Raw genomic sequence first — 23,773 nt, forward strand, 5'->3', positions numbered from 1 at the left:
TAGCGCAGACACAGTGCGGAGTTACAAGCAGAAGGGCCAAGACATACCAGACTTGTAACGGCACCCATAATTGTCCAGTGAAAGCTAACCTCTGGTCTCCACTGAGACAGATGGCTGAATATATCAGCAGTTCTCATGTCTCTCTGTATGCTTCCTTTTTACAACTCATTACTGTACCGATTAGAAAAAGTACGTTACAGGATAGATACGTTTCAGGGAGAAGCCCATAAATATCATATAATACCCCATTCATACTGCACCAAAATCCCGGGTTATTGCCGGGGCGAGCTCAAACGACCCGGGTCTTGGTGCAGTATGAATGGTACAAGTCAAAAATCCCGGGTCTAAAAACCCGGGTCTTCAACCCGGGATTTATCGAGGGGTAATTCCCGGGTCGGACCCGGGTTGCCTGCACTATGAATGGTGCAACTCGGGTTTTTCAACCCGGGTTGCACAGAAAACAAGCTGATTGGCTGTCTGCCTGTCTCTGGAGGATGATGTCATCGGTGGGAGCCCGTGGAAGAAAAAAAAAACAGTCACCTTTCAATGACATCACCATTTTTCAGCCAATGAAAACTGCTCTGGTGATGACTCCCACAAATTGCCAGGGCACAGACTTGTGCAGTATGAATGGGGTCAACCCGGGAAATTCCCGGGTCCAAGGTGCAGTATGAATGGTGTTCCTGAGCTGGGACGCTCCGAGCCCCGGCAAAAATCCGGCTTGAAAAACCCGGGATATTGCCGGGGCGGCAGTATGAAAGCGGTATAATACATGCCCGCTTCTTGTGCATTCATTCATTCATCTGGGAATATGTTTAGGCCTGCTCTCCCAGCCCATAGCAGGGCGCATACATTGTATCAGTGTGTGATGCTTATGCACAGCAGCTGTCATTTGCCTTGGTGTGTTTTAGAAGATTAAACAGCAATCAGGCACCAGTAACCCGTTTCTGGATCCCGATGGGTTAAAGTGATGAAGACCATCTAGTGAACGATCAATGAATTGGCAGCTTAAACCCCTGCACTGCCCACAATGCAGCAGGTATCAGTGTCCAGATAAATTAGATTTTTACATAACAGAGTGTTAATATAATACACATATTATAAATACGTCTCACAAACATCCTGCTGCTGCCAACAAAATGCAATTTATTGTATAACCACAACATTTTATCTATTGACAAATCAAAACTGTAGCCACCAACAAACGGATTAAAACATGCTGAAATGCTGTGTTAACTGTATGCCTATTATGAATGTAACTCACCACGATAACCCTATTTAGCAATACATTTACCATGAAATGATCTCTGGGTGTCACTGCTGAACCGAGTTGTCTCTGTTTAAATGCAGAATTTGGAGAGCATTAATACTGCAGCAGTTTACTGTAGATTTTAATAGCACACGTTACCTGCTTGGCTCTTGTAGATATTTTTACAGCTTTCCAGGATCCCCAGGACCTCAGAAAGGGCAGGCTGCTGCAGCCACTCCCATCACTGATGTTGCTTGTGCCAGACTCCTCTCAAGCCACGGTCTCACCTGCAGGTCTGCCTCACGCCTCGCTGCTTTCTTTACCGGCGGCTTCTTTGGGTGGCCTGGGCGGTTGATTGCTCTTTGGATTTCTTGCGGATATAGCTGCGGTCTGGCACTACAGACCGGCAGGAGGAGTAGCCATACACGTCCTTAATTCACAGGATGACTGGGGAGAGATCTTTTCTATGCCTCTCTGCATTGATCATCACTCCATGCAGAGCACTTTTAAACTTCACCCCCCACATCAGTGCAGTGAATAAATTAACTGATGTCACTGAGGGGCGGGAAGTTTAAAACGGGCTCTGTAACCCCCCTCTGGCACCGCACAGACTTATTAAACTTTATAAGGAGATAGGTGTTAGGGCTAATAATACTACAGGGTGCCGCCTCTCAGACCCAAACACCAACCAGCCCCCCTTATACCTGGCAAATATAGCTAATTATATACCTCATTGAATATACCTCATTGCAGAAGGAAATTTCTTAGAGAGAGTTAGCTATATTTGTGGTCTCATATGAGGCCACTCTGAGTACACCCAGCACAAGTTTCTCAAACTTGTGATGTATCAAAGGCACTCCCCTGCCCTAATAGCTTTCTAACAAAACAAATCCCAAGTCTTAAAACCTCCTGTACACTGAGTTACGCTCTCCCAATAAAAATAGAAAAGTGGTGACAGGAAGTTGAAAAAAAACGGCAAGATTTTCAACTTTAAATTATCCCTAATTTGTCACTTTTTATTTTTTTCTGAAATTTGACATGCGGCACCTATGGACGGTTCTCCATTCGCATGCCAAATTTCAGCTTAATAGCTTTAATACTTTTTAATTTAAAATGTAGTCCCTCAAACACCATGTCCCCCCTCTCACAGATTTAACATTGCGGAATGCCGCTTATTAGATGCAAATTTAATAATAAGGGCACAACTGTGCCCTTATAATATAACACATAATAGATTAATGTATATATATTTCTGTATATATCATAGCTATATATTCTAGTTATCCGCTGCCGGAATGGAGCTCCGAGTTCCTTAGCCATCCATTCCGGCTGCCGGAATGGGGTTCTGAACACCTTAGCCATCTATTTCGGCTGCCAGAATGGGTGTGCCAGTACCCTAGCCATCCATTTCGGGTGCCAGAAGGGTGAGCTGAGTGCATTACACATTCATTCCGGCAGCCGGAATGAATGAGTAATGCACTCGGCGCTCCATTCCGACATACATTCAGGCAGGTAGAACAGAGAACTAGAATATATAGCTATGATATACAATAAAGTTTCATTCCGACAGCCGTAATGGATGGTTAAGGTCCTCAGAGCTCCATTCTGGCAGCCGGAGTGAATGTGTAATGCCCTCTGTACTCCAATCCAACATACAATCAGGCAGGTAGAACAGATAACTAGAATATAAACTTCACTGAAGACATCAAGTAGCAAAGGGCGCTGTAGTAAACTGACTCATTCCGGCGTTCCGACACTTCTGGCTTTTACCTAATCCCATAATTGTTCCTTTCAATGCTCAGTAAGTACTTCTGTGTTACATAATGCGGACATCTGCTTTGTTCTGTATCATACATGTACAGTTCTTCTGTGGTTTACGGGCACACACATTACTGGTGCAGAAACACTTAAAGATGCAGTTAACACGCTTTGTATAAACGTAAATTGTGCCAGTGACACTGTGTGGAGCAGCTGGGTTAATGGCAGACACAGGAAGTCCATCCCTCCTATTCCACTCGAGGAAATCTAAGTCGTTTTTTTTCAGTATTTCCCGTTGGACTTTGCTTTATGTTGCTGTGACATGTTCCAGGGACGCTAGTGTGTTGTCCAGCTCAGTCATACAAATGAGGAGTCTAGTGTGCCTAAAGTTGCCCCCTGCCACCGGCCCATACCAAGTGGGATGCACAGACGTCATGGTGGGATCCGGCAAGGAGGTGATCGTATGTCTAATAGACAAGCAGCAGGGGAGGGGTATTCAGTTCAGTTCTTATAACGTTACAGTTGGCAATCAAGAGATGTATTTTATAATGATCAGCAGTTAACATTTGATATTTTTTATTCTGTTTTGCACACAGGGTAGTTTCTTCCGTCTTTTTTACCCCTGCAGTCCAGCTCCTGCTCAGAAGCAGCATCCTCTCTGGGTGCCCCGTTCTGAATACATCGCTGGTTTAATGGGTATCCGCGGCTGGGATGGCATAGTTGCCCAGTATGGAGCTTCAGTAGTACTGGGTAATTCACAAAATTTAAATGCACTAAATTCTAAATTTAGTATTGTTTTCATAGCTGGGATTAGTGGATACATCTACAGCCTTGTATCACGGCTTGCATATATGCAAAGTCCTTTAAGAAGAAAATTCATGCCGACAGGTGTCGCTGCCGACTTTGGGAGAATGCTCCAATGATAACGTGGAATTGACAGACCAGAGACTGGTCAAGTAAAATTCAGAGGGAAGCTCACTTGTGGAGTAGATCGTTTTTATAAAGTGATATCTGATGATATATTTGATTTTAACAATGGAATTTGTTTCTGACTGGGTATTTCTTTTACTGTAGTGTCGTTTCTGAAAACCAATCATGAAACAAATATTAAAGTAGCAATCCCACATAGTTTTTTTTCTTTAAATAGCAACTTAAGTACCCTTTGCGCATGTACCTGATTGGCATTTTCATAGGTAGCCCCCACAATTCTTTATCTCATTTTCAAAATGAGGGAAAACAAGTATGGTTGCCAGACATAGTCACAGGCACTCTTACACATACATAGGCTCCCAGCCAGGGGCGGATCTAGAATTTTACTTTATGGGGGGCGATTTAGTCCGCCCCCTTTTTGTCAGCTAAGGTTGCCTGCGGCTCTACACTGTGTGCAGGTCCATTTGGCAGAGACAGGCAGGGAGAATATGCTGCCGGGCAACACACTCTGCCTGTCTGTCTCTGCCAAACGGACCTACACATAGTGTGCAGCCACCGGCAGCAAGCCCCCCCCGATCCGCCACTGCTTTCAGCATATCATGTGTTGGCAGAGGGGGAGAAGGAGGTAGAGGATTCTAGGGTGAAAACAGAGCTCAGAGGGGCATTCCAAAATCTCTGCTCACTACATTATGTGCCGTATTACAGTGGTTGCCATGGTAGTCACATTACACTGTGAAACGTCTGCAGAATTGTAAGTCCCTAATAGTCTAAATAGTCTGAAGAAACAAACCAAGGAACAAAGGTAATTACCAAGCTGCTTCCTATAGCCTGCCACAGAATTATGTTTTGTAAAAAACAAAAAAAGATATGGTTTGCTGCTTTAACACATTTTGGCATTACTTATTAATAAATGTTAGTGTATACTTCATAGGTTTGTTGGAAATGTAAAAAGCAATGGGCATCATAATTCTCAAGGCAGAGGTAGCACAAATCAAGTAAATGTCACTTGGTACTAAGAGAACCCAGGTTATGGCCACACCATTTGGCAGGGGTTGTTATATTGTCCACCCTCACAGCAGTAGGGAAGCAGATGGGGAGTATTCTGACTCAGGATAGTTCTTGGCACTAGGCTTTGAATTAAATAGGTCTCTCTTTTTTTTCTTAATTACACCACATTGTTCAGCTTCAGCAGTTGAATGTCATCATCATATTGCATGACCAGTGCAGTAGATGCTCAAGAAAAACTGATGATAAAAAAAAAGATGAAATGGATCAAAAAATACATTAATTTTAAAACACTTTTATGCACTTCTCTGTAAAAATATAGTACATACTTGCCTACTTTTGCATACAGCTTTCCGGGAGGGGGTCCGTCGAGGGGGCGTGGCCACGCACGGGGCACCGTTAGGCCCCGCCCCTGTCAATCCCAGGCAATTTTAGCCAATCGCAGCAGGGGGTGGGGCCACTATGACGCGTTTACCCCCGCCATATTCAACAACGCCGAAATCTGGATCCAAGATCTTTGCCTGCTCTCTCGGGAGTCCGGGAGAACTCCTAAAAATGCGGGAGTCTCCCGGACATTCCGGGAGAGTAGGGAACTATGATATAGTATAGGTGTGAATGTAGTCTGAAATGATTGGTATAATAACATTGTAGTATGTAAAATAAGATGTTAATTAGTACATTTTTTTCTTTTGCACAACTTTAATATGTATATATCCTTGTTGATAGGTTCTCCTAAGATTCCTGTAACATGGAATGGAAATGTTATATCTGGTGAAAAGAGGAGTCCACTTGTCATCTTCTCTCATGGGCTTGGGTCTTTTAGGTAAGCAGAAATCCATGAATATTGAACTACCCTAAGATATAAGCGTAGCCAGGCCGGACTGGGACTAAAAATCAGCCCTGGCATTTTAAGCACACAGGCCCACGTGTTGTGGGCCCCATGCACTATATTGTTGCACACTGATGCTGACGCAGTGTGCGTTGCTGGTGCAGTACAATATGATGTAGTATGAGTGTGTGTGTGTGGGGGGGTATTTATTTCTCTTAATGACCCTCAACATTGCATTGTTAGCACCCCAATTACATCAATAAATACCATGACAATGCATTATTAGCGCCCAAATTACAGCAATAAATAACCCCCCACACACACTCATACTACATCAATACCCACCCACATTACAGCAACCCGCATTACCCCCCATATTACAATAACCAGCATCACTCCCCACATTACAGCAACCAGCATCACCTCCTACATTACAGCAACCAGCATTACCCCCCATATTACAATAACCAGCATCACCCCCACATTACAGCAACCAGCATCACCCCCACATTACAGCAACCGGAATCACCCCATTACAGCAACCAGCATCACCCCCCACATTACAGCAACCGGCATCACCCCCCACATTACAGCAACCGGCATCACCCCCCACATTACAGCAACCGGCATCACCCCCCACATTACAGCAACCAGCATCACCCCCACATTACAGCAACCGGCATCACCCCCCACATTACAGCAACCGGCATCACCCCCCACATTACAGCAACCAGCATCACCCCCACATTACAGCAACCGGCATCACCCCCCACATTACAGCAACCAGCATCACCCACCCACATTACAGCAACCGGCATCACCCCCACATTACAGCAACCGGAATCACCCCATTACAGCAACCGGCATCACCCCCCACATTACAGCAACCGGCATCACCCCCCACATTACAGCAACCGGCATCACCCCCACATTACAGCAACCGGAATCACCCCATTACAGCAACCGGCATCACCCCCCACATTACAGCAACCGGCATCACCCCCACATTACAGCAACCAGCATCACCCCCACATTACAGCAACCGGCATCACCCCCCACATTACAGCAACCGGCATCACCCCCCACATTACAGCAACCAGCATCACCCCCACATTACAGCAACCGGCATCACCCCCCACATTACAGCAACCTGCATCACCCCCCACATTACAGCAACCTGCATCACCCCCCACATTACAGCAATACCCTCTCCTACTTATTAACAATACTAAGCCCCAAACACACTACAACATTGCCGCCACCACACCACCCCATACTACAGCAATACCACCAATTATACAGGCGCCACTGTAGGAAACCAATGTTTTGCTTTTTTCAAATCTCCCACAAAATAGCAACAACAGAGTACTTACACACATATAGGTAACAGGTATCCTTTTCCCTCAAATAAATAGTAATGGCAGAATTTTCATGAATCATTCCACATGAAATAAAACTAACATATATCTAAAAAAAACTTAACTATTGAATGATCATTCGAACCCACATGGCTATATTAAAAGTATTTCCATCTACAGCAAAATGTCAGAGAAAAATACTTTTTTTACTACAGTAATTGGATATGCGTCTTTTCTATTCATTTTAAATAACACAGTATATAAATTAAGGGGGATAGAGGAGGTGGGTGAGAGATAATTGGATGTGATCCATCAGTTTGATTAGATAGGAAACATTTAGATTATTTACCTCAAGACGTCTACCCCCTTGACTCACAGGCAGGGCCGACAAGAGGAATTTTGAGCCCCAGTACAGCAACTTCTTTGGGCTCCCATCATATTCATCAATGAGAGACTTGCCTTTGGCAGAAGTTCATATTATGCCACAACGTAGTGCGCTCAGTTCATATTATGCCACATTATAGTGCCCCAAGGTCATATTATGCCACATAGTAGTGGCACAAATCATATTATGGCATAGTAGTGCCCTCAAATCATATACCATACAGTAGTGCCCTAAATCATATTATGCCACAATAGTGCCCCCAAATCATATTTATGCCATAGTAGTGCCCCCAAATCATTAGTAGTGCCCAGACAAAAACTCATTCACAAATACAAATTGGTACAGCATATCAGATACTGAGAGTGTGAGTCACAGGAGCAGCTTAATACACCATTTACAATGCAAACAAAAATAGATATATTGACACAATCACAGAAAAAAATTATGACAAGCAGCATTTTTTCCTCTTAATTAAAAATCTTTGTACACATAAATATGCAAGAAACATTGCAGCGCAATAATAAGCAATACATAGTGTTTTAAACGTCATTGGATGGTTAAAAACACATTGCACACGAGAAAATATATGAACTTACCTGATCATGGCATCCTGTGTTCTGTTCTCCTACTGGGCGCGCTGGGCGAGGAGGGATCAGCAACTGTCAGCTCACACGGGCAGTCAGGAGCAGGAACAGAGCGTAGTGGAATTTTTTTTAACACTTGTCCCCATTCTTCATTACTACCTGTGTTTCATGATGGTTGCATCCCTAACATTCCCATTCATTGTTTCTCCCTTTACACTTTCTTTTACCTATGCCCCTGCACCAGCTTCTCCTTTGTCCCTCTCACCTAACCCATCTTCTCCCCTGGCACTCTCACACGTCTTCCTGCACCCCCTACCCCGCTGGCTCTCTAACCTCTCTCCCAGCACCCCCTACTCCGCTGGTTCTCTCACCCCTCTCCCAACACCCCCTTCCCCCTGGATCTCTCACCCCTCTCTCTGCACCCCCTTCCCCCCAGGCTCTCTCACCCCTCTCCTTGCACCCCCTTCCCCCCTGGCTCTCTCACCCCTCTTCCAGCACCCCCTTCCCCCCTGGCTCTCTCACCCCTTTTCCAGCACCCTCTTCCCCCTGGCTTTCACCCTCTTCCAGCACCCCCTTCCCCCTGGCTCTCTCATCCTTCTTCCAGCACCCCCTTCCCTCCTGGCTCTCACCCTCTTCCAGCACCCCTTCACCCCTGGCTCTCTCATCCCTCTTCCAGCACCCCCTTGCCCCCTGGCTCTCACCCTATTCCAGCACCCCCTTCTTTCCTGGCTCTCTCACCCCTCTTCCAGCACCCTCTTCCCCCCTGGCTCTCTCACCCCTCTTCCAGCACCCCCTTCCCTCCTGGCTATCACCCTCTTCCAGCACCCCCTTCCCCCCTGGCTCTCTCACCCCTCTTCCAGCACCACCTCCCCCACTGGCTCTCTCACCCCTCTTCCAGCACCCCCTACCCCCATGGCTCTCTCCCTCTTCCAGCACCCCCTTCACCCCTGGCTCTCTCACTCCTATTCCAGCACCCCCTTCCCCCCTGGCTCTCTCACCCCTATTCCAGCACCCCCTTCCCCCATGGCTCTCTCACCCCTCTTTCAGCACCCCCTTTCCCCTGGCTCTCTCACCCCTCTTCCAGCACCATCTTCCCCCCTGGCTCTCTCACCCCCTCTTCCAGCATCCCCACCTTCCTGGCTCTCACCCTCTTCCAGCACCCCCTTCCCCCCTGGCTCTCTCACCCCTCTTCTAGCACCACCTCCCCCACTGGCTCTCACCCCTCTTTCAGCACCCCCTTCCCCCCTGTCTCTCACCCTCTTCCAGCACCCCCTTCCCCCCTGGCTGTCTCACCCCTATTCCAGAACCCCCTTCCCTCCTGGCTCTCTCACCCCTCTTCCGGCACCCCCTTCCCTCCTGCCTCTCATCCCTCTTCCAGCACCTCCTCCCCTCCTGGCTCTCATCCCTCTTCCAGCACCCCCTCCCCCCCTGGCTCTCTCACCCCTCTTCCAGCACCCCCTCCCCCAGGCTCTCTCACCCCTCTTCTAGCACCCCCTTCCCCCCTGGCTCTCACCATCTTCCAGCACCCTGGCTCTCCCACATTCGTGAAAATCCTGCCCCCCCACGCGAGATTCACGGTACCACCACCAGACCCCCCTCCCCCCCCCCCCCCACAACCCCCGTGCGAAAATCGTGGCGACCCCTGTGCAAAAATCGTTGCACCCCTCCTCCTGCGAAAATCGCGGCACCCTGTCCCCGCGATCCCCTCCCTATTCAGATAAAAAAATAAAAACTGTGTCCACATTGCAGGGCACAGTGCACAGGATAAGGGGGAGAGAGCAGAGGAGCCCTTGTTCGTCGCGCAACAGAGGTGCCCAGGAATCCAAGAAGTGTCGGCCGGCCCATCTAGCCATCGACCCTTCTGGCATTTGCCAGAAGTGCCAGATGGCCAGTCCGACCCTGAGCGCAGCAGTGCAGGATTTCAGGGTCCTTTTTTCATTGTGGTAAAATATATAATAATAACCTGCTTTAACTGTCATCATCATCATCTATTAATATAGCGCCACTAATTCTGCAGCTATTGATCAGTGGCACATCAGTTATAGTAAAAGCACATTTGCTTATTTTGCTTTGCTAATATATGTCTTTAAAATGCATAAGTTCATATATATATATATATATATATATATATATATATATATAAAACCAATGCATGCAAATTTTGTTAAAAAAATACAACTTCCACCATTAGCTTATGAAATCATTATGATTATAATTTTTTGCACTAAATAATGCATTGTTTTTGCTAATTATTAAATACACTTATCCTAACAGTTCAAGGTAAAATTAATTAAGTGCTCCACTCAGCATAACAGTTCAGCGGTAGAATAAATACTGTTGAGACACAAAAAGATAAAGACCGCACCAGTAACATAGTATGACCTAATCATTAAATGTTGTACATTTCCTGGGAGAAAGGAGACTCCCTGGGGGTGCTCCCAAAATACTAAATATATATAGAGAACAAAAAAGAAAAGAAGTGTATAGGAGGGGCACTCCTTAGGTCTATTTATAGATAAAATATAATTTTATTAGGTATGCATTAAAAATAATCTGGTAGGACAAGAGCGAAATAGTTAAGATAAAGAACATATATAGACAAAACAGTGGTTAAAATGCAATGTAAATTGCAATGCCTCTACTACTCATTAATAAGTGCAAAGGTTACCAGCTGTGAATATAGTATCAGAGATGCCAAAATGAGGAAAAAAAAAAACGGATCATAGATGTCTACGAATATATCTATTTGTGTAAAACAGCCTTGAAAAAGCCACAGAGTGAAACGCGCGTTGACGTTTTGCCTCACTACTTCTTTATCAAGCCAGCAGCTATCTCCCTCTGATCGCTTCCCAGCTCTAGATTTAGGCAGGGCATTTCACATATACCCATTTCACATATTGTTGATGGTGGCTGATTGTGTGGCCACGGTATCGGTCCCCCACTATTCTGCTAGTTGGAGGTTGTGCTGTAATTTAAAAGTATTTGCCTGAGCATAGTTCTTATTTAGTTGCGCTTCCTTATTTGTCCCAATTTCACACTATTTAATTATGTTACATTTGAAAATAATGCAAATACTGTCGTCTATTGCACGTTTTTGGTTGACTTGCACTATTGTCAAATCTTTACACGTTATTCCTCAGAACAGTGTACTCTTCCCTCTGTATGGAATTAGCATCTTACGGCTTTCTGGTGGCTGCTGTAGAACACAGGTGAGTAAGTACTAAACATGTGAAACCTTATATACTTTTTTTCTGTGATTAACTTTTATGGGGATGCTCAATATGTGTACTTCACGAAGGTTTGATAAAAGGTGCGGGAGGGGGCTTCCTCTGGAATAATATATCTTGACTATGGGAGTACCATTTCTAAACAAGATAATAATATGAATCAGTTCTTCAGAGCAGTTCTGCTCCTTAGCATTGTGCAACATAATCACATTACATAACTTTGCCACCTACTTGAAAGACAAGATTGACTCCACAATCCACAATGATATCTGTTCTCACAAGACCCCCTCCCGCCCTGTCCTTTCTACCACTCACTCTGCCACCCTTGGCTCCTACCCTGCTGTAAATGTGCCTGAGATCCTCTCTCTTGTCTCCTCTTCTTCTACAACCTGTCCTCTTTACATTGTCCCCTCCAAGTTCCTCCGCACCCTCTCTCCCAATGCCTGTCGTCACCTTACTTACCTCATTAACCTCTCTCTCTCTCCACTGGTATCTTCCCTTTTGCATTCAAGCATGATCTCATCTCCCCTATTCTCAAGAAACTCTACCTTGGCCCACTCTCTCTCTCCAACTATTGCCCCGTATCTCTGCTTTCCTTTGCTTCTAAAATTAGCAGACAACTTGTTTTCAATCATCTGACTCACTTTCTCTTCTCCCACTCTCTTCTTGACCCTCTTCAGTCCGGCTTACGTCCCCTTAACTCAACTGAAACTGTCCTTGCTAAAGTAGCAAACAACTTACTCTCAGCTAAGTTAAAGGTCACTACTCCATTATCGTACTCCTCGACCTCGCTGCTGCTTTTGACACCGTCGATTATTCGCTTCTCACCACGGTCTTCTCGAAACAGCTCTCTACTGGTTTGCCTCCTACCTCTCTGGCTGCTCTTTTAGCGACTCTGCTTCTGACTCTTCCTCTCATCCTCTTCCTCTTTCTATTGGAGTCCCCCAAGGCTCTGTCCTTGGCCCTCTGCTCTTCTTTCTTCCTTTGCGTGCCATCTCCATTTTCTCCTAGTTGGTCTCTCAGTCCCACCCATCCCTCTATATTGTAATCTCCCATGGGCAGGGTCATCTCTACCTATTGTCCCATGTCTGTCTACTGTCTTAACTCCCTTGTACGTCCTATCATGTATTTTGCTGCAGTCTGTATGAGTCCTCTTAGCATTACTCACACTCATTTGTGCTACTTATGTGTATTACCTCATCTATTTGTTACATGTTTCCTTTGCGCTTTATAAATAAATAATACTAATTACAGCTGAAAAGACTGTAATAAAATAATGTACTGTACATCATAGTAGAAGCCTGCTTATGTACTTTTCAGTGCTATTTAATGATTTAGGATGACTGTGTAAGAAAAGAAAACCAGGCCATGTTTTTGTGGAATTTCTAGTATTGGAAATTCTTGCCAAACCTTGTTGTGCTCTTTTTTCCAGTCTGGAATGAAGACTAGGCTGAATATTATGTAAAAAAATGCTAATTATATCATTGCTGTTTCTCAAAGAAGGATCTGTACCATGTATAATATCATCATATCATAGGGATGGCTCAGCCTGTGCTACGTACCATTTTTCGGAAGTATCCTCAGGAGAGGCCGTTAAACCCCCAAAGGAGGTCTAGATCCCGTTTAAAAAATTAGAACCAGGAATGAAAGAGTTTTATCTCCGAAACTATCAGGTATCTCAGACCTTCTTGCTCTACTAAATTCTTGTGGTGTGCCTACTTTCTGCATAATTATTAATCTTTACCCAGACATTAAACCACTACTAATATCACTTCTGTATTGTGTAATCCGACCCCATAATCTGTCGTCTACATACACTGACCATCCAGTTTTATTTTGTCACTATTCCATCACTTTATTAGTATTGTAGTTTGCACCAGAAATAAATGGGACAGATACAAACATAATAAATCAGGTGCCATGTTTTAATAACATTTGTAAACCCTTTCACCACCAGGGTTCCATGCCATATTTGCATCTCAGGAGGCCACACCAAACTTCACGTTGCATTAGTTTCACCAGGAAAGACTTCAACATTTTTTACTCTACTTAACAATTCGTGCATTGTTGTTTTGGGACCAATATGCCTTTCTTTGAGTACCATAGTCAAGTAAATATCTTTCACTTTCTGTCATCTGAGGAACACAACCTTACTGACGGGTGTTAAGTCCTACTACTAGGAGGCAGGTTTCTTCTATACAGAAAAGTTCCAGCCTCTTTCACTCTCCCTGCTCCTCTGGCAAAGAAAACTTCCCACTTCCATAGGTTCTACCCACTGCTTCTGGGAGTCACACTGAACCTGTAAAGCCTTAGTGAGTTCATTTTCCCAGCTTCCAAATGGTGGCCTCACACATGAACTATATAAACAAAAGGTCCCACCCTTTTCACTCTGACTTGTTATTGGATGGTCTTTCTAATTTAAAACTGATGAGACAGCTAGCGACTTGGAAGTGGGTGATAAGTTGATCACATTCACTGACGATTATACTTTCCTGTCCAAGAAGTCTGTGTGCGCAATGACCTGGCCGATTTTGATTCTGAGATCCATTTTTCTTTATGGTCAACTTGGCCCTCCTTCTTCCTGAAGTATCTACACAATATCTTCCTCTGGGAATGGAAATCATTCTCAGATCAGCTGCCACTTTGCTGCCTTATGTCACTTTCTCAGGGAGAACACAGATAAGAGGAGTAATCTCCCTATGGTGAATTCCTCTGTCTCCTTATTGCCAAAACAGACCAAGTCCCATTCCTGATTCTGCATCCTTTAGGGATGCTACTGACAAGAACATCAAGCCATCTCCCAGGTAACAGGGCTTTATACTTTTCTGGAACAGAAGCAAACAGATGTCTAAATCTTCGGTCTATAATGTAATCCTGGGCAAAAATAAGCACTTCAGGTCCTCTAAGAAGACAGTATTAATCGACCAATGCTGCCAAGCACGCCTGAGTGCAGGCAGTCTCCCCTATCTTCTTCAGAGGTCGGAGGCAAACTGCTTTCAGGTGAGGTATGGTTGGGTTCTTCAGTGGTTGTGGATACACAGCACTGTTTCCAGTGGATATCTCCTGGAGTTTCAGGAATGCCACTCTTTCTATTTCTTTCAGACCCTGCATTCTCAGGGACCCTGATTAAAGTGAAAACCTAATTTCTCTGTAATCAGTACTTTTTTCAGGCCAAAGTGATTGTACCCGTTGCATGGATCTTTTTGACCAGCCTTGGAACTCAAGCCCCAGAATGTCTATTTGAAATCTGAAGAACTGCAGTCTCTCACCCAAGCCATGTTACTAAGGTAGCCTCCCTCCAAATCAGGATGTGGAGGGAGGCAACCTTAGTCAGAAGTTTCGGTGCTTAAATGTGGGTACACAGTAAATGCCCCCCTTTGGTCTGATATCCATTCAGCAGTGTTGGTGGCTATGGCAGCTCTTCTTCCTTGATTAAGGATCTCCATTCTTCCCTACTTCAGCAACCCCTTCCACGTAGCAATTGGTAAACTATGCTCACCTGACCTTGCAGGACTTTTAGCGGCACAGTTTGATAATCAAACTTCCCAAGTCCTACCTTCTTTTGAGTTTTTTCTTTCCAGACAGTCTGACATCTTCCTTGGTCTCTAATCACCTTTACATGGGGGTGCTTGAAACCATGGTCTACACCAGGGGTCAGCAATCTTTATCTATCAGTGCACAGCAAAAATCTTTTCAAGCCCAGGTGTGCCAGATGCATGCATCCATATACATATATACACACACATATACACACACATACATATAGAAGAGTGTTTTGATTGACTATCAAATTTCACTCCCTTACATTATCCATACCGCCACTTCTAAATTTCCACTTCGACCACTGTGTATATATATCTATATAACATTTAATTATTTCTTATTTCTCTGTCTTCCTTTGGGGGACACTGGGGACATTGGGGTATAGAGTAGGTACAGGGCGAACTGGTACTTTAAACTTCTGTTTAACTAAGCCCTAGCTCCTCCCCCTCTATACCCCACCTCCTGTCCAGCCTCAGTCTAGTTTAAGTGCCCGGCGAAAGGGCTGTGTCTGGGCTGCTCAGCAGCCCTCTTCTGTTACTTTTATTATTTTATGGCAGGAATCTGCAGTATGCAGCATGCGGCAAGCGCTGTATGGAGGGGGGGGATCGGAGGTGCTGTGAGAGGTGCCTCTGTTGCCAGCCTCCCTCTCCCAACGTTTTCATACCCTTCTAGGAGCCGGACACAGTCGCCGCAGGCTGTGTCCGTCCTCCTGATCTGACAGTCAGATAGACTGCAGACACTGCATGAGGAGGGGTGGCAGAAGGTAAGTGAAACCCTCTCCCAGCACAGTGCTGAGAGAGAGGGGTAGAAAATCGCAGTTTGTCCCTGAGCAGGCTGCTTCTTACTAGGAGCAGTCATTCTATGGAAAAAAAAAAAGATTCTATTTTTAGATCAGGAGACAGGGTCAGGCAAGGGTCACTAACCTAGTGAGCTCTGCTAGGAACTGGATTGTTGAATGTTACCAATTCAGTGCTGGGCCCTGGGGGAATCTATTACACTTCCTCTATGGTGGTCTCTCGCTATTATGTGTGCAGACCCCAGAATAAACAGCCGTTTTATAGATCCCCTTTTCTGTCCTGAGTCCTGATAGAAAGGTTTGGGGATTGTTATTTTCAAAAGTTTATTACTTTTACTCTGTGGGCCTTTATTGGCTGTATTGCAGGCTCACTTTCTGTTCAGTTTTGTGAGCTGCTTGTTATTTATATTGTGTTTTGTTACACTGTTTATTACACTGTTTTGTTTGTGTTTTGTCCCATCTGTTAACATAACATGTCAGAAGGGGAAAAACCATGCGTGGAAAAGCTGGTGTTACATCAATGTTGAGTTTCACCTGGGCTGTCTGTCACGTTAAGTTACCATCAGGTCAGTCAGGCGCGCAGGCTCTGTGCGCAGCCTGCCGGCTTTCAAAGAGCATACTGTGTAATACAGCAGCTGCTGCTTTACATACGGCAACACATGCCTGGGTTCGGTCTCTCTCCAATACAGTGGCTGAACTTGCTCAGTTGGTGCTGTCACAGGCTGTGGTCGCTCCATCTTCTGATTCTGCTTGCACTGTAGCAACTGACATGGGTTCTAGTTCGCTAAGTCAAGGTTTGACTGTTTCTCCCTGGCGGAGTGTGTACAGCCTGCTTGGGTACAGGGAATTGCATCCTCTGTACAGGGTTTGGTTTAGGTTTCTTCCTCTTAGAGAGGATGTGTCACGGGCACTAGGAGTCTTTACCCAGGGATCACCAGGTGATAGGCTTACCAGAGCAGTATAGGTGGTAATATGGTACTCTGGTAGCAGGGTGATCACGGAACAGGAAATAGCAGATGATGAGATGCTCAGGAAAGTCTATGACTAGCAGCACTGGTAATATGGAGGTAGTAATACACGAGGAACTGTATGGACAAAGGACACGTGAAGGTAGTCAGTGGTCTGCGGTAGCAAGTTGTACCACTGCTATAGTGAGGAGGAATGTCCAACAGAAACGAGGAGGTGATGAGAGTCAGCGGTCTGCGGATAGCAAGTTGTACCGCTGTCTGAGTGAAGGAATGGAATCCAAGTGGAGGTATCCGGGGAGTCAGTGGTCTGCGTTAGCAAGTTGTACCACTGCTATGTGAGAGGATACTGGAACAGGTGACACAGGAAACAGGGATCAGTGGTCTGCCTCTAGCAAGTTGTACCACTGAATATATATGTGAGGAGGAGCACGGGGAGAGACTGCAATACAGGAGATACACGGGCACCTTAAACTTGATCCACAACAATATGCACAATATATTAATAACTGAACAGCACTGCAATAATAGAAAGTCACTTGAGGTAATCCGGCAAAAGATAACACAGTCAATGATGGCAATAGACTCAGCGGATAGCAAACTCCAGAGGAGAACCAACACAGTCCAGCAAGATATGCAATACACCAGCACAGTCAATGAGAAGTATGCATACCGTGGTTCAGAAGCAGGCTGTCAGACAGGAGTGCAGAGATACCTGAACGGCTGGAGGCCGGCAGGATGCGAAGTCCCTGGATGGGTGAAGCGGTAGTCAAGTAGGTGCAGCGCACAGGTAGGTAGACCAGCAGGGGAACAAATACTCAGGAAGCAGTAGTATGTAGAACTGGACTCCTGGAGGACCCTGAAGAGTAGCGATGGTCTAGCTGAGAGGAAAGTAGTGAAGCGCAGATCCGAGGCTGACAGGCGGGTAGAGACCAGCGGGAACACAGGAAAGCCTGGAGAGCGGATCAGCTGTAGAAGGACGAGTAGAGCTGAGGAGTAGCAGCAGCAGGACTCTGCAGATACACGGAGGTAGCCAATAGCAACCAGCAGGTGCAGTAACGATGGAACACGGGAGAGCAGAGCTGAGCTGGAACTGTTGATCACGGAGAGTAGCGGATAGGAATAGTTGTAGCAGTCTCGAGGAAACATGGGAGAGTTGAGATGAGCTGAAGACTGAAGCGCCCAGAGGCAGCGGATAGGAATCAGCCAAACAGTCACGATGAAAGACAGACAAGTTGAAGGTTGAAGACTGTAGTGCACGGAGGCAGCGGATAGGAATCAGCTAACAGTCACGATGATGCACAGGTGAGTTGATGTAGATTGAAGACTGTAGTGCACGGAGGCAGCGGATAGGAATCAGCTAACAGTCACAATGATATATGATAGAGTTGAAGTGGCTTGAAGACTGTAGTGCACGGAGGCAGCGGATAGGAATCAGCTAACAGTCACGATGATACACAGGAGGGTAGAAGTGGTATGGAAACCACAGGAGTAGAAGTGGTTTGGAAACCACAGAGGTAGAAGTGGTTTGGAAACCACAGGAATCAGCAGCGCTGAATACACGAGGAAACACAGGAACACCTTCAGAGACTCATGGGGAATGAGACTCCCAGATCAGGCAACGTGGTATTGACCACAGGTGCTTAATATAGGGAGTGTTGCCTGATCTGCCAATTAAGTTAAAGGAACATGTACTGAAGGGTTTGAAAGGGCTGCGCATGCGCAGACCCTCAGGATGGAGGACGGCCACGGTTCCTAAATGTCCGGGAAGAAGCACTCACAGTCCGGTGAGTGACAGGATGTTACAATCTGCGGCACCGTCTTCCTTACATAAGCGTAGGAGGATGGCGCCACAACTTCAGGAAAAATAAGCCAGATTTACCTGTAGTTCCCAGAATGAAGGTAATTTAGCGGTGAATTCTGACATGGATGCACCTTTGGTTGTGGAGGAGATTCATTCGGTTCGCCAGAGTGTAGAGGAGTTAATACAAGCTTGGTGTCAGGTACTTCATTTTCTAAGTAAGAGGTTCCTCATGTTGCACAGGCTCCTCTTTTTGCACGGAAAAGAAAGAAAAAAAAAATCTTTCTTTTTCCTGGCTTCTTCCTTATTGGAAGATTTGTTGTCAGAGCCTTGGACTTCCCCAGATAGCAAGTTCCAAGTATTTCGGTGACTGCAGTCAGTTTATCCTTTTCCTCCTGAAGTTTTTTGCTAAATGGTAGACGCTTCCACATGTGGATGCTGCAGTTACAAGGTTAGCCAAGGTAACTTCTATTCCTTGTCCTAACATAGCCACTCTTAAGGATGATACAGACCATTAGGTTAAGGCCGTGCTTAAGTTCATTTTCGTTGCAGCATGTGTCTCTTTCAGGCCTGCTTTGGCATCTGCGTGGGTTAACAAAGCAGTAGAACGCTAGTCAAAACACCAGTTTCAAGGTTTGTTGGCAGGCAGGCCTTCCTCTGAACTGCTTCCATTAGTGGAGCAAATTCAGAGGGCGATAGATTATTTACAAGAGGCAACTACATACGCGGGACTGATTGGTGCACGTATTTCTGCCTCTGCAGTTTCAGCTCATCGTATTCTCTGCCTTAAGTCCTGGAAGGCTGATGGGGAGTCTGAAAAGGTTCTTGAGACCATACCGTTTTCTGGGGGTCTTTTGTTTGGACCTCGGCTTGTCCTAGATAATCTATGCAAGCACTCTACAGGGTCTGTAAGTGCTTCCTGGGCGGCCCGCTATGGTGCTTCCAGAGAACAGCTGTGTAAGGCGGCCACGTGGTAGTCTGTACACACATTCACTAACTTTTACAAGTTTAATGGGTTTGCATCCAAGAATGCAAGTTTTAGAAGAAAAGTGTTTCGTGCTATTTCTTCTGAGCGTTCCCTCCCATAGGGCAGCTTTGGGATGTCACCAATGTCCCCGGTGTCCCCCAAAGGAAGACAGAGAAAATGGGATTTTTATACTTACGTAAAATCCGTTTCTCTTAGTCCATTGGGGGACACAGGGCGCCCACCCTTAACGCTCTAGTTTCTCCTACAGTTGGACATGTAGTCTTGTTGGTAAGAGAATGTTGTTGATTGTTAATTTTATTCTCTTTTCCTGTTTCTCTCTATCTCCGCTTTCTGTGGGCTTGGTTAAACATAAACTGAGGCTGGACAACAGGTGGGGTATAGAGGGGGAGGAGCTAGGGCTTAGTTAAACAGAAGTTTAAAGTACCAGTTCGCCCTGTACCTACTCTATACCCCAATGTCCCCGGTGTCCCCCAATGAACTAAGAAAAACGGATTTTACGTAAGTATAAAAATCTCATTTTTTATCATGCTAGACTCTGGTGATCACGCCTGTCTCAAGGTGATCCCTCCGTTGATAGTTACAGACTCCTCACCTTTCTAAGGGGGAATCAATATCAATTCTCCAGTGAGAATTGACAACCACAGATGCCAGTATAGTGGGCTGAGGGGCAGGGGAGTCTTTTAAAACTTCAGACTCTGAAACTATGGTCATCTCAGGAAGCACACCTGACCTTCAACCTTCTTGAGTGGTGGACTCTCCTTATCAGAGTGAAATTAGTTCAAATTCAGTCCAACAGCATTACCATGGTAGCATATTAAATCCTTAGGGTGACTCTAAAATAAGTCTTGTCATAGCAGAATGCTGCAGAAGGTCAGGGTGGATGGGATTCCTGTGATTCTGGTAGCTCCAGATGACTGCTGTTATGATTAACTGTGTGTTGTAACGATTGATGAGGAGTCAGAAGTAGATGAAAGTAATGCAGTTTATTTATGTTCAAACACAAAAATATAAGAAATTAGTGGAGCCTGGAGGCTAAAGAGTGGAGCACAGCAAATACAATACTGAACAGTGTACATTCCAGTATATAATCTAAGTAGCGATATCACAGAAGTAGTTGAATAATTTAGACAGTGTAGGTATAGTCAGAGGTAGCTGGATAACTAAAATAGTGCAATATGGGTATGTCGGGATATGCAAAGAATCACACAGGGCCGTAATAAGAGATTTTAGTGCACTGAACGAGAGAGACTACTTGTGCTCTACACCCCCCCCCCCCCCTTGATTTTGGTGGGAGTAGATGCTGCCAAGGCACGCACTGCTGGAAGAGAAGCAACCTTTTACAAGTACTAGACAGTTCTCCAACCCTGTACAACTCTCCTACCTATTCTTGACTACTTGGAGCTGCTGATGGTGTCTTACGCTCACTTTCTGCTTGGCTGGACCCTGTTGGGGCCCTGTTTGGAAAAAGATTACTCACCAAAAGGAGAGCAAAGCAACTAGTGAACAGTCCTGGCCTCCCTCCTCTAACCAGCCCTGACATTAAATCAAAGTACCCATGTTTATTAATCAGGCCTCCTTCCCAAAAATAAATTAATAATATTCACATTTTTCACATTTAAAAAATAGGCATACCCCCCCCCCCCCTACCAGCCCCTACATTAAATTAATAACATTCACATTTCTGGCCTTCTTTTACCCCAACTCAGTCCCATATTCAATAAAAGCACCCAGGATTCCCTAGTATTAAATTAATAGTCCCCAACACCACACTCATCCCACAAGTAAAAGAATAGCCCCTATCGATAAAGTAATAGCCCTTACCACCAATAAATGAATAACTCCTGGCCCCGTTAAATTAATAAACCATACCCCCATTAAATGAATAGCCCCACCAATAAATTAATAACCCCCACTACTATTAAATTAATACACTACCCCCTTTAAATTAATAGTACCACTTATAAAGAGTGGAGAGAGAGGTAGACCGAGGAGAAGGGGGAAGCGACAGAGAATCACAGGCTGAAGGTGAGACAAGAAACAGAGCGAGGGAGACAGAGACTCACAGGCTATGGGTGAAAGAGAGGGGAAGGGGAGATACACATGCTGAGGGGGAGACAAAATAAAGGGAAGGAGAGACAAAGACTCGCAGGTTGAGGGGAGTCTGAAGGGAGGGAGGGGGAGACAGAGACTGAGAGGGAGACACTCACATGTTGAGGAAAAGACAGAGGAGATGGAGAGAGATGCAGAGGCTAGTTGGAATGGTCTTGATCTATGCTAGAGTGACAGCTACCCCCAGAGAGGTGCGGAGCCTAACGGAAGAAAGGTATTCACCAGGGATTCCCCCAAGGGTATATGGTCTTAGCTGCTCTCAACCGCCGGTCACGGTCCTCTAGGAGGCACAAAGCAGATAATTCGGAGAACCACCAAGTAGCTGTAAGGCAGAATGAAATGTATCCCCAGGTATATGGAAATTCAGGAACTGGACGGATGCTGTGTGATGATCAGCGAGTCTTGATAGCGGAATAGGCTGAGCAGGTAGTACTGTGAGGCGATGAGGTGCAAGACTCCGAAGGACTGAGGTATACACTAGTAGTAATTCAGGAACAGGACGGATGCTGAGCGAAGCACTATAGTCACAGGTCTAGCAGCGGATTAGGCTGAACAGGTGTAGCTGGGAAGTGCTGAGCTGCAGAGAGCAGAAGTACTGAGATCCACCCAGGTGTTATAACTCTGGAACAGGACCAATAATGAGCAATGCACTGCAGTGAGGCCACAGGTCTTCACTGTGGAATAAGCTGAACAGGTAATGCTGAGAAGCGATGAACTGCAGAGCGTAGAATCACTGAGAGGTGTTATAACTCTGAAACAGGACACGAGTGAAGCTGCAGCAGTTAAATGAATGGACTAATCCATGAAGTCAGGAACAAAGGTAAGTATAAGCACGAACAGGAGTCAGAGGAGATGCTTCCTATCAGGTAGGGAGACCTGATGATCTGACACTCATGGAAAGGAAGAGGACCCTTATAAAGGGAACTGGCTGGAGATCATCCAATCACTGCGGAGCAGAGGCTTTAAAGATTCCCGGGGTTGCGCATATGCAGAATACTTGGCAAAATGGCGTCCTAGGATAGAGGAACGCCAGGCTCTACAGCAAATAGCAGTAACCAAGGGAAACCAATGTACATAAGGATCAGAATGGAACTAAGGTTTAAAATGGAGGAGAAACTGGCGAGCTGTCTCCAGGGGGCGGAGCACTTTGTCCAGATTGCCGAACAGAAGAAACTTACTGGGATGGAGTAGCTGGTGGGCTGCCCAAGAGGAGTAGCTCTCTGTCCAGAATGTCAGCACTAAGTTGAAGGGCAGGCAAACCGGCCACAGGGAGAAGTGTCCTGTGTTGCACTGCACAGGAGCTCCTTAGTCCACTTTCCTTATATGATGCAATAGCAGGCAGAGTGCCTCTGCAGAATGGTGCCCGCGCCTCTTATACTGCGATCCTCCAGCCCTGAGTCTGCAGCAGCCCCAGATATATACCCGGGACTGTGATTTGTGTACTCATAGGCAGCTGTGGCGCCCCCTCGGCCTTGTGTCCTGGGCAGATGTTCAAGCCACATTGTCCTTGTTACGACCTTGAAATAACAGTCTCTGAAGAGACACAATGAACAGCAGGCAAGATCACAGGAGTAGCTGAACACTCACAATGCTCAAAGATTGCAGACACAAGCTTAAATGATAAGAAGTTTTCTGGAGGGAAAACTTAATGCTGGAAGTCGCAGACAAATGGTGAGCTTGCGATATTGGGAACTGCCAGGAACAGAACCACAATGTAAGCAGAATACTGCATTCCCGAATGTCCAAAACACAGGACAGGAACACAGACTAGACTAGCTGAAGGCTAAAACTAACAACAGACCACTCTGTCCAGGTAACAATTAATGACCAGCACAGCAAAGAGTGAGAGGCAGGACTAATTATTCAGGGTCAGATAATCAGAACAAGGGAATGAGATTAACTCCTACAGATAATATTCCAAAGTCCACAACAGCAGCACCTCTGGTAGAACAGAAGTACTGCAAAAGCAGAGCAAAATAATAAATACAGAGTCCTGAAAGCGGCTTTGTTCCTAGCCTTATAGATCTGGTGGATGAGCCTCTATGTTGGTTACCCTTCTGTCCAGACCTGCAGTTCAGTCGGTCATACCTTCCAGAAAACCCAATAGTCTAGCCTCCTTATTGGCATGGCACTTGTGGCCTTCATTTTGAAGCGAAAAGGGTTTTTCTGAATAGGTCAGGCCATATTGCAAGCCTGAAAGTCAGTGTAGTGCAGAATGTAACCACAGGGGCACCTACATCCAATAT

General features: G+C 45.6%; 1 protein-coding gene across 1 annotated transcript in view; it reads left to right on the forward strand.

Moving 5' to 3' along the window:
* Window positions 1–3,220: 3,220 nt before the first annotated feature.
* Window positions 3,221–23,773, forward strand: part of LOC142138700 (platelet-activating factor acetylhydrolase 2, cytoplasmic-like) — a 50,639-nt gene continuing 30,086 nt past the window's right edge. Inside the window, exons 1-4 of the mRNA XM_075195551.1 lie at window positions 3,221–3,462; window positions 3,604–3,757; window positions 5,669–5,765; window positions 11,239–11,307. Of these exons, the coding sequence (XP_075051652.1) occupies window positions 3,229–3,462; window positions 3,604–3,757; window positions 5,669–5,765; window positions 11,239–11,307 (554 nt within the window). The 5' untranslated portion in view covers window positions 3,221–3,228. The remainder of the gene's footprint in view (window positions 3,463–3,603; window positions 3,758–5,668; window positions 5,766–11,238; window positions 11,308–23,773) is intronic.

This window comes from Mixophyes fleayi, chromosome 2 (genome assembly GCF_038048845.1).
Source record: "Mixophyes fleayi isolate aMixFle1 chromosome 2, aMixFle1.hap1, whole genome shotgun sequence".
NCBI classification, from domain to species: Eukaryota; Metazoa; Chordata; class Amphibia; order Anura; family Limnodynastidae; genus Mixophyes; species Mixophyes fleayi.